Raw genomic sequence first — 12,468 nt, forward strand, 5'->3', positions numbered from 1 at the left:
CGTTTCTTACACGTGCACGCTGGCATCAACTGCTAACGCGAATTATTCGCGATTGGACCAACGCGCTCCGATTATATGGTCCCATTGATAGAAGAAATATTCGGTTTTGGGCGTTAATAGTGATAAGGATATCGTCGCTTTTACATTTTCGTGAGTGGTCCTGAAGAAGCGAGGTACATTTCTGACACAACAATACTGCCAAGCTCGCTGCAGAGGCACAATGCCAGTCCCTTTACAGTGGAAAATGAAACAATCTCGGAATCGTCCTGGCGCAACGGTGTTCAAATCCCCAAGAGCTAATGCACTTTCGAACAATACGTTTTTAGTAACGTACCAGTAACCGTACCGAGAATAAAATTTCCTCTTCGAAGTCGAGTCATTATAAGTTCGGCGAATAAACCTGCTTTCTTCTTGTAGATACGTCGCGTCATTTCAAGCTCGGGAAAGCTTCGTTATATTTGCGTATCTCTATTGCTCTTTCTTTCACGCAAGTTTCCAAGTTTAAGATTCTATGCGTCAGCGCGTCTATCCTTACTTCCGAAGTTGAACGGATTTTATCGCCTGATGTACAAAACACAAGCTTATTCAGATGTATTTTGCGACATTTTGCCATATAATTCGATACATTTCTTTGAAACATTTTCTCTCATATTAATTATATTATTTATTTTTTTTAATTTTTAGAGTATAGTACAATTTTTATGTTTTAACCCTTTGACTGTTGGATAGTTGGAAGTATACTTTCCAATTTTATCTTCTTTATTTTTAAGATGTATTGCTCACAAGTTTAATGAAATCAATTATGATTTTATATTTTTCTGATATATTATTATTTACTTTATATGTTTTTTTGTATATCACCATTATATCCAATTGTTCTGTTCTAATCACTTATAAAGAAATAAAGCTGAAAAAAGAGCATTCTTTTTTACAAAAAATGTGGTTTTTTTGGAAAGTATTTAAGATAAGAAGCTGAAAATTTTATTGAATATTCTTCTTGTGTTAAAATATAATATACATATATATATATATATATATTTTCTAGAACTTTTACACGAACAAATTATATTGGTGTACTGTGTGAAGATAAAAATTATACTATATATATAACAAGTTTTTTGCATTTTTGTCATGAACGATCATTCTTTAGTAAATAGGACGTGCTGATTATAGTATCATAAATCATCTCTCATGTAAGATTTCTAAGAAAGAAGCGATTAAAATCCTCAAAAATATTTTTTTTAACCATTTTCATAAATTCATAACCAGATATTTTAGCAACTTTAGAAAAATCTAACATTCAAGTTTGAACTTTTAATCTTTCTGAAAAAGTCAACTACAAGTGCAATTCCAAAAATTTCCAATTCATATTCATCATATTTATATTAATTTACTTCTAGATGACAGCCATATTGGATCTGCCATTCTTGAAATCTGACTTTAGATTCGTAATTATTGACCAAGAGAAATGTAAGATTTCACAGGATCCATCAGGTAGAAAAAAATATGCTTCTCAAAGAGTTCATGCTGTTTTATTGTTTTAGAACCATAAAAATTGTAATAATTATTAATACTATAATTAAAAACTTATATAGAAATGGGGAATATATTAATTAGAAAAAATAAAATTTCCTATTAGAAAAAATAAAATAAATATAAAATTAATCCAATTTTCCAATATATTACATTCTTAATATTTATTATTTATGTAAGTGAGGATTAATCTGTATAATTTTTAATTTCATTTGTTCATGTTAAAATAATTCATATTAATGCGTCGAAGTTTTCACATTCAATTGGAAAAAATTTTATAAAATTTTAGAAGACAATCATGATATCTATTTTTTCTTTCAGATATTTACAAAATTAACAAAATTGTTTTTTTTAAATCTCCAATTTGTTTCCTTTGTAATAATCGATAATTCGATAATTGGATTATATTGGAATATATACTCAAAACTAGTCATAGCCAAAATATTGGTAATTGCAGCGAATAAAGCGAATATTGTGGTCTACCGAGCGCAATCAATAATTGAATGATTGTAATAATGAACAAGCTGTGCTCAAGATTTTCTGGTGAAAATTTGCTAAACGATGACAATTTGCTAAAAAATGAGATCCCGATTATGTCTGCATATGTTTCTACCATTTGATGTTTCAAAAACTTGTGTATTTTACCAATATGCATTTTACGCCGTGTTGCGTTTATTTAATTCTGTGAATCAATTTATTTTTCTCGTTTTTTGAAATTCTACATTATTCAAAAAAATTTTGTAAATTTAATTTCAAACAATATTCAAAGCGATTCTTTCAGTTCTTACAATGTATTTTTTATATTGCTGTTTCTTCTTTTGTAATAGAAATTTAGGAATATATAAATATCGAAATTCAGAGATGGATCGATTTTAGGTCATACATTATATTAGTATGACATTTACAAAATATTCTTTTTTTGCAAACAATTTTTATTTCGGAAAGTGAGGAAAGACGGCAGAAATGAGAACACGCGACTCTGCCGGAAAAGAAAAAGAGTTCGTACTTGTTTCCGTAGTAGAGCAAGAACTCAGACACTCTTTTTACAAAATAACAACGGCCTTGAAAGTATCCTGTAAATTCGAATTTATTTACACGATACTTTTTTATTTATTTATTCGACTAATCAAGTTGAAAGTTGAAAGTTATTATTATGGACAAATTCTTTTGTTTGTCCATTACAGCAGCAGAATTGGTAGAATTAAGAAACATCGTTGCATAACATAGGTAATATTTCTAATAAAAATATTTTTAATTTATATCAAATTTTTTGGTTACCAAGCTATATTTTTGTTTTTTTTTACCTCATAATCACACAGAACTAAATATATATTTTATAGTTGTTATTCGCAATTCATCATTTTCTCGGATACATCTAGTTTAATATTTATTTTAACTCACGTTTTCCAGGCGACGATGTGACAAATAGATTTTCCATAACGCGGATGTATTCCAATCAGTCTGACGACGTAATGGGAGACACGCGATATCGCGACGCAATCTACGATAAGATTCCGTTAGTTGCGAAGCAAATGTGTCGAATGCGCGTCGCAGCGAGTTGAATCCTCGGAGACAAAACCGCGAAACTGAATCTCCGCTCGATGGTTTCGTAGGAGTTAGACGACCGTGCTTAAGTTCGCGCGCATTCAACCTGGAACCCAGAATGCATAACGTCGGCTAGAATATTATCCGAAGAAGTAGGACGACCGGAAGTAGTGTCGCGGCCATTCTGTCGCCTCTACCGTGATGCATTGCCGCTGGGTGTTCTTCTGAAACAAACGCTACGCTATAATGCCGTTTCGCTCAGTCGGCTCTTAGCAGGTGGTATTTAGAGACATTTTCGCAGAGCTGAGCGCGAGCTCTTGCTTTGGGCGAAAAGATCTTATTTAATGTTTATAAGCTAAGTTTATAAGCTATTTTTGTCGAGTTTAGTTTATACCTTTTCCTGTAAACTAAAAAAAGTATTTGACACATAGAAAGGATGGACTTTGCTGAAGAATCTAAAAATTTAGCTAAATCTACAGATCTAAAAATAATTTTGTTGGGCCATTGAAATAATTATGTAGAATATTTAAGCTGATTGCTAGAATGTCAAAAGTTTTTGCAGTATTGCTCATCATGCTTGAGAGTTTTACCTAATTATGTTCAGCAAAATAATTTTTAGATCTATTATTTGGTTAAATTTTTAGGTATTCCAGCAAAATAATTTTTTCCGTGCAGAGGATAATTTCTCATTTTAAAAAAAAGTAACTGCTTGATTTTTTAAATGCTTATAATATAATTATTAAATTACCTGAATTATATAATTTCCTGAATTATATAATTTAAAAGAGAGATGAATTCAATTTTGTATTATTTTTGCGTAAAAGAATGTGTTTTTATATGTGTTTTACCTCGTAATAAACGGCAAAAATTAAAGTTATCACAAATTGTTATTATCTAAAAAACTTTAATGCATGTTGAACAAAATAGATACGCTCAAAAATCTTTTCTTCTAGTGAATTCGTTCTTTTAAAAAATATTTCGTTCGAATTTAAATGAGTAACGTGTGGATACTTGCATGTAAAGCTCGTTTTAAACAAAATTGGCATTTTTCTTTTACCATTGACTATGTGGACCCGTACACTATTAGGATGAGTGTTATTGGGTGAACACGTGTAAAGGCCGGAGTCTCTGTCGATCGCCTTCTGAATGAGTAAACGGCTCGAAGTTACGGGTCCCTTTTCCGTTACCAGGCTGATGCCACCCCTCGGTGAGTCGAAGTTAATCGCCTGCGGAAAAAGGATATAAAAAGCATGTCGGGTTACTTGCCTCTGACGTGACCAAGTACGGATGGGGCCACTCTGCGGGAAAGGAAGAAGCAGGAAGTGTCGACGGAACGTGTTCCCTGCAATGACAGAATCCTTTTTCCTAGGATTTTTTCTAGATGTTATACATTCATTTCCTGACCTCGCTGTCCGACGTAAAATAAGTATTTTTTTCACGCGTAATTATGAAAATATCAAAACCATGAATTTTATTATATATATATATATATATATATATAAAAGAAGATTTATACAATTTATTTTAGGTTTTGTAAATTTGTATTCTCTATCTAAATTTTAAACATTAAACTTCAACTTTTATAACAATTGTTTAAACAGTAAAAAGATTCTTATTGATTACAATAAATAGATCTTATTTAAACTCGATATAAAACACTGACAACACTGATTTTTCAGGAATAAATTGCTCTTTTATATCTTTAATGTTCTTTAAAAAACAGATAATGCATCATAACAATGCAATGTTATTTTCAAATTTTATTTATAATTTTATTATAATCGTAGGTGTTACATTTTATAATAATTGATAATTAACGATCCAATTGGCTATGCAAATTATCATATATGTATGTTTGTTTTATAAGTTTCATTAGGACAGAATTTATTGCGTCACTAAATTAATCATATTTGATCAAATTAATTTAATACCGGCAGAAATTGCGGTCATGATTGTTTAATTTATGAATGTGCGTGCATTTGTTTGTGCAAGAAAAATTAATAACAATTTTGGCTAAAAGGAACCGCACAATATAAAGTTGAAATAAATATTAAATATTCAGCCAAATTCAAATAAATGGAAAATCTCAATTAATCGGGTTGGACTGAAAAATTCAATGGTAAAAAAACTATTGTAAATCCGGATTTTATTTAATGCTCTAAATTGGAAAAATGTTTAATACTATAATATATTTATTTGCTTTGTGCACAAAATTTTCTGCTTTATTATTAAATCACCAATTATGATAGTTTAAAAAAAAAATAAATTGAATAAAAAAAACGAATTAACAATAACAAAACTCTTTATAATAAAATCTTGTTAATTTAAATTAATATGTTAAAAATATATTTCTAAAACAGAAATTTTGAAAATAATCAAATATGTTATCAATTTTATATTATTTTTATATGTTTATGAAAAAAACATAATAGTAACAAAATTAAAACTTTTTACCAATATAGATGTGGAATTTGCCCTGCAATTAATGCCAGGATATTGCATTCATTCATCAAGACTATATATTTTCTATATATTTATTGAATTAATATTTAAGATAATTGCCACAAACAATAGCAATATAAGCACGCATAATTAATTGACCCAGAACTTAATTGCCTTCTCACGGTAGAAGAGATGCCATATCATCTGTCTGTGACGTGACTAGACGGGGCTTAAGGCACTTTGTGGAAAGTGGAGGAGGCAAAAGTAGTGACTGTAAGTAAATTCCTTGAATGGTATAAACCATTTCGGGACAAGTTTCCCAAAATTATAACTTAAAGCGTCTATGCAATCATCTTGGTTATTCCAGTTATACGCGCGTTCACATAAATAAGCGTTATAGTGAGATTCTTAAACTCAAATGAAACTAACGTAACATTACGAGAGCATTCATTTGTCTATTATTAATAATGTGGTCGTCCTTAGATGCATACTTCCCAAGAAACTTTCGCAATGTTCTTAAACAAATAAATTGAGAGAAACTTTGTTATATTTAATGGAAATATTTAAATTATCGTACTACAATAAGAATAATTATAAGTGGAAATTATACTGATAAGAATAAATTAAATAAGAGAACAAATCCTATTTTCGAAGCAGATCTTAATAATATTTATTTACAAAAATACACTTTTTAATTATATAAACTGTCGCTGATTTAGTTTATCGGATATAAAAATCGCAATCTTAAATTGAAAATACTTTCACAAATTATTATTGATCGTCGATTGTTTAAACAATGCTAATAACTGTGCAAAGAACTTAATGCGAAAAATATCCTCCATAGTTGTTTAAGCCTACAACTCCCGTCACTTTCCAAATCAGGCATTTTACCAATTCATCGAGACATGTGGAAATATTTGTCGCAATAACTAATGAGAGGATATTATTTTTCAATTTTTAACGTTATCATTTTTAATGTTCCAATTTCAGTTTATAATTGTGTTTCAAGTCTGACAAATTAAATTGGCGCGCAATTTATAAAACTGAAGAATGTAGATACTTGCAAATTTGCATATGAGTATTATTAAGAATCAAGGTCCGCTTCGACCAAAAATAGAATTCTTTCTCTTATTTAATAATGAGTACGATCGTATTATAAAAAGGTGTCTCTAATACACGAATCTTTTAATCATGATTGCCAAGTCGCTCGAACGGAATCATATATATTATTGAAGCAAGTTATTGTTGGCGTCTTCGATAAATATTACACGTCTGAAGGAACGAAAGACGCGCTGCTAGCAATAATCGATATACCAGGCCAATAGAAGCGTGTATAGCTGCAGGCTTTTTTTCAACAGCCGCAAGGAACATGAAAAATGTTTCTGTTTATACCGATATCTGTGGTCCGCTCAAAACCAGCATCGGTTATGAAATTCAGATCGGTTTTCAGTTGAAAGCATCTCTCATGACTTTATGGCAGCATGACAGGTGATTTTCAGCAAGTAGTAAAACCTTCATTCGCGGATCGTAAGTTCGGCTTACCTGATGGTTATGACTCCAAATTATCGTTGACGGTGGTTCAGGCGCATGTCTCACGTAGCATGTTAAATTTATCGTGCTGTCCTTGTTGATGAACAGTTCAGGACCGCCGGCTATTTCCGTCACCGGTTCTGCAATGAGGGAGAAAATCGCATGCACAATATTTTCAATTTGCGTCGATTTTTTTACTTTTAAGCAACTTTCATTTATATCGCTTTCCCTATGTCAAAAATATTTTATCTTTATTACAAAAAAGAATGTCTAATAGAGATTTATTGATGCTCTTTTTTCTTTCATAATTATAACGGAAAGCAACACAATAAAGATTTCTTTATAATTTCCTCTATAATTTTCCCTTTTTAAATTTCTTTATCGTTATTGAAGATATGAGATTGTCCTGTATTCTTTATACCGTATTTTTCCGAACGATCGTTGAAAGGAGAGCAAGTCCGCAGCCGAAATGAAATGCAATAACCGTACACAAGAGGGGATCGCTTGGCATTATACTTACATTATTTCGAGGAAAACAGGTTTGCCCGGAGGAAATACTGACGGAATCAATTCTAGATGACTGAGAGTTTCCGTTCGAGAGATTCGCTTTGTATGCGATTGAGGAGAAATCATCGAGCTACAAGATATACGGATTCTTTTGAAACGCCTCACACTAACTCGCAATGATGATTTCTCGAGATATCGCCGCTCATCGCATCGCTATCGCGCGGCGATATCTCGAGGTGCTAAGAACCCGCTTAATTTTCGTGAGGGTGGATACGACGTGTCTGGAATTTTTGTTTCATGCTCGTAGGAATCAATGATCATGCAGTAAACGTACGCAAGACAAAAGCATATTTCTTCCCTTTTCTCTCTTTCCCGCCCTTCCATTAAATCTTGTTGCTGGAAATACCATCTCGGCGAATCTCCGCGTCCGCGGTACACAGGATCGTTACAGTCCGTCGACCGGGATTCTCCAAGTTTCTCGAATTCCCATTGGTGGATCTCAATTATCTGACAAACCAGACTTCCACCGTTTGCTGACCGACTTGCGAGTAGGGTGGTCTGCGGCAACACAGAGAGATCTTCATTTCCACGCAAGGAATACCAAAAGCAAGCACGAGTATCGTAAGGAGACAACAGCTTATTACTGTTTCATGAGGTTTGAGATCCCTTTGTTGTTCGCGCATTGCGACATTTTATTTCTATTACTGGAGTAATGAATATCCAACTTCTCGATGGAGTAAAATGTGAGCGGATTTAACGGTCCCATTGTGAAAAGAATCTTTCTTTATCATTATTATGACACATTATTCCGCATAATAACGTTTTGCAGTACAGCCGATGGTACTTATCTCGTCGCGCACAAATTCTAAGCTTACAATGTAGAGCATCATTAAATGAAATTGTTATATACGCTATTTATATACATAACCTTATATGTTTGCCAGACTGCACGGAAGAAACGTTTTAAGGTAAAAAATTTAGCTAGAAGTATATCTAAAAATAATTTTATTAGATCATTAAAATAATTATGTAAGACGCTCAAGCTAATTGCTAAAATGTAAAACATTTTGCAGCATTATTCATTATATTTGAACGTCCTACATAGTTATTTTGATAAGCAAATTATTTTCAAATCTTTATCTAATTAAATTGTTAGATACTTCAGCAAAATCATTCTTTCCGTGTGCTTTCTTTCTATTTGTTCGTGTTACTTTTGAGAAAAATCTTAATTTTATATAATAATTTAAAATAAACACTATCGTACATATTTTTCGCGCAGTTTTTAAGATATATTTGTTTTAATAGAGAAACTAATTTATTCATATAAAAAGAATCACTTTGCATCCTTTAATTTAAATGATTAAACTAAATTCGTATAAGTTTACTAACGATAATTACGGGGCGTAATTCTATTCAGTGTATTGTTTGTAATTCTATTCAGTGTACAGCGCTTGGTAGAATATTATTGAAAATTATGGGTTCCCAAAGAGCGTGTACTTTCCCCGATTTCGCCGCTTGGAAGTCAAGAAGAGCACGGGCATCGTTAAGATACGATGTTAACGAGAACACGAGGAGTTTGTCGTTAACTGTAATTGAGGACGTTTTTGCAACGCTAACGATGCTGAAATTAAGACCTCACAATGTTCCGTTCCCATCAACATTCAATTATACCTACAATCTATTGACTTTCGTCAGTGGACATTGTCCACTCTAGTCAGCCATCTACAAGCGAAGGAACTTCATTTTCTTCTCGGACGTCCCTGAACGACTTCTCTTCGTGAACATTCCACGAAGAGACACGCACGACGTCGTTCGTTTTACGATGTACTGCTGGTATCTCGAGAATTCAACGACGTTCTTGGTAGTTGCTAAGAGGAACGATCAATTACTTCGGCAATCGTCCAACTGAACCGTCGCGCCGGGAATTTGTCGGGAATCAATTTTCATTTTTTGATAATTATTGTCGAAATATTTTGTTAAAAATGAAAAACTAACTGAACTACTAACGAAACATTTTCATTTGTATTTATTTAGTTGTCAATTTGCAATCGCAAACAATCAAGATATATTAATTACAGTTTAGATACTGCAAACAAATAGGTACTGTAACAAATATTTGATAATACTTAATTAGTATATGATATCAAATTTTGTTATAATACATTTATAATAATATTCGCAATTGTCAAATGTTACTTTTCAATTTTGTTTGTTAATCAGATGTAAACAATGTGCAGTCGATTGTCGCGTCTCTCTGGTTTACCGACGCAAATATATTCATAAAGCATTATGCAAAAGATATATTTTATTTGACACTAAGAGTGCTCTTAAGTTTAAGATGGAGACTCTATAATCTCTGGCCACGAACGATTTTGTTAAAAATTTTACAAGAAAGATATACAGAATGTATGCTAAGTACGCTAAAAATATTTTAAGGAGTGATTCCTTATATAAATTTAAGACAAAAATTTCGTATAACCATGTATCTGAAAAGGCTTAGTTTCAAAGATATAAGGTGTAAATAAGTTTTATTTTTTCAAAAATTTCAAATTGATGAAATTTTAAACAAAGTTTCATTAAAATAATTCAAGTTATGGTTTTCGAAATTTTTAGAAAGAAAAACGTTATTTGTTTATAATATTTATAATATCCCAATATTTATAATATCTTCGAAAATAATTGTAAACCGTTTCAAATATATGATTATATGTATAAAGTCTTGAATTTATGTGAGGAATCTTAAAATCTTTTAGCGTACTTACTTAATTAGTATATACATTTCTTTTTTGTATGTACAGAATGTCCGGATAGGTCAGCGCCAAATCTATTTTCGAACATTTCGTAATCATCATATCATTTAATAAAAATGATCTTTGAACGTTTATAATTTTTTAATAAAGCATTTTCAGACATGAGTTTATATAAACTTTTTTCACTTACTCGATCTCATTAATACGTTACATAAGTGTTACATTTGATCTCAATCTTTCCAAACACCCTGTACTACGTTATTTTAATTTATATTGTCTCACTTTATAATTTTAATTAAGATCATATTGTACAGTATAAGTTAGAGTGAAATAGTATGTATGTACATATATGTACAAGTAGGTATCTTTTTCTCTTGGTTAATTTTGACAAAATCGTTCATGGACAAACTCTATTATACAATTCTTAATTTAAGATCTTCGAGGTACATTCGACACTTCTTTATTCTTCCTGACAGCGTGAATCGAAGTATTCCTAAATTTTAAAGAAAGGTGAAAATCGAACCAGCTGTTACGCCTTTAACCGAACCATCGATCCTTTACCTTTGATCGATCACCATCCTGCTGCACCCTTGGATGGAGAGTCAGTAAAATAAATCGAGGGTGGACCGCGTACGTGGCCTGACCGCGACTTCGTCCGCAATTGAATCACCACTTCACTGTGTTGGCCGCAAAAAAAGTCTAACAAGCATGGAAGATAGTAAATCGAAGCTACCTCTACGAAATACGTTCGTAGAAGACGCTAACTTTTTCTACCAAAAGAAAATTGCAGGTCGTTTGATACTACCATCGCCTTTGTATCATTACCAGATGGCTTGTTACTTTTTGACATTTATTAGAAAAAGACGTTTGTACTGTCTGTTCCGTGACTTGGAGATCAACTGTGACTCGCACATCCTATGATTCATGCATAATATCACCGCTGTAAAATTAACATCTCATTATCAAAATTTTAATATAATTAATAAAACACTTCGAATAGAGTTATGATTAAATGCAAAACAAAATAATTTGAAAGTATGGGATATCAACTTCACGTTTTTGTTTAATTTTGTCATTTATTTATTTTGATGAAATGCAGTATGTTAAGAATTACTTGATGAAAAAATTACAGATTATTCTAAATTGTATTTAAAAGTAATACAAAAAATTAGAGATAGTTTAGCATCTGGATTAAAAGTTATTTCAATAAAAAATAATATTTTAAAAATTTGTATTTTAGAAATATATGAAAATGTATTAAAATAATAAAATATTAAAATAATGATAAAAATCTCAATTTCTTTTATATAAGTACTTTATAAATTCAAGAATATTTATGTAAAGTCACATTGAAATGCGACATTAGTTCAGTAAATAAATAAAATATTTATTTGTTATAAACTAATTTGATGAATTTCAATAAAAATTTGCATGAGTAATTTTATTACTTAAAGTACTTATATAAAAAATTTAGTCTTTGTCCATCACTTTTAAAATTTTGGTTTATAACAATAAAAATAATAACAAATAAAATAAATGTGTTGTTCAATAAAACCACAATATTATGAACACAACTTTCATATATACGTAGTTTAAAGCGTAAATATTAATATATGTACTTATGCCCTTGCAATTTCTTTAAATGCGATTGTGTTACTTTAAATAAATAAAGTGCACATATCGTTTAGAACACGAACAATGCGATTATCTTCACGCCTATTTCCTTCAATATTAATCTTCTCGACCAATGTAAAACAAGTTCGCTCATGTCATCATTGCATCGAGGCAACTGTATTTTAGGAACACAGTCGAGGCCCATTTTTCGTAACGCTATTCGAGACCGGTGTTCATACGTTCGTAGTGATCAGGGACATTAACTTGATAGACATACGCTGACGGTATCGGGTATAAGTTAGCGGTGGGACAAGCGGCACGATTGTGTGCCACCGCTGAATGTATTACTGCCGAGGGCGTTAAGGGAGAGAGGAGGGAGAGAGAGAGAGAGAGAGAGAGAGAGAGAGAGAGAGAGAGAGAGAGAGAGAGAGAGAGAGAGAGAGAGAGAGAGAGAGAGAGAGAGAGAGAGAGAGAGAGAGAGAGAGAGAGAGAGTAGAGAGTAGTAGAGTAGTAACGTAGAGTAGAGAGAGAGAGAGTAGACGAGACG

General features: G+C 31.6%; 1 protein-coding gene across 1 annotated transcript in view; it reads right to left on the bottom strand.

Annotated features, from left to right (window-relative positions):
* Positions 1 to 3,210: 3,210 nt before the first annotated feature.
* The window catches only part of LOC105625613 (Down syndrome cell adhesion molecule homolog), a 93,161-nt gene continuing 83,903 nt past the window's right edge, over positions 3,211 to 12,468 (bottom strand). Inside the window, exons 4-6 of the mRNA XM_012206935.1 lie at positions 7,063 to 7,190; positions 4,136 to 4,304; positions 3,211 to 3,302 (exon numbers count right to left, since the gene is read on the bottom strand). Of these exons, the coding sequence (XP_012062325.1) occupies positions 3,211 to 3,302; positions 4,136 to 4,304; positions 7,063 to 7,190 (389 nt within the window). The remainder of the gene's footprint in view (positions 3,303 to 4,135; positions 4,305 to 7,062; positions 7,191 to 12,468) is intronic.

This window comes from Atta cephalotes (genome assembly GCF_000143395.1).
Source record: "Atta cephalotes unplaced genomic scaffold scaffold00003, whole genome shotgun sequence".
NCBI classification, from domain to species: domain Eukaryota; kingdom Metazoa; phylum Arthropoda; class Insecta; order Hymenoptera; family Formicidae; genus Atta; species Atta cephalotes.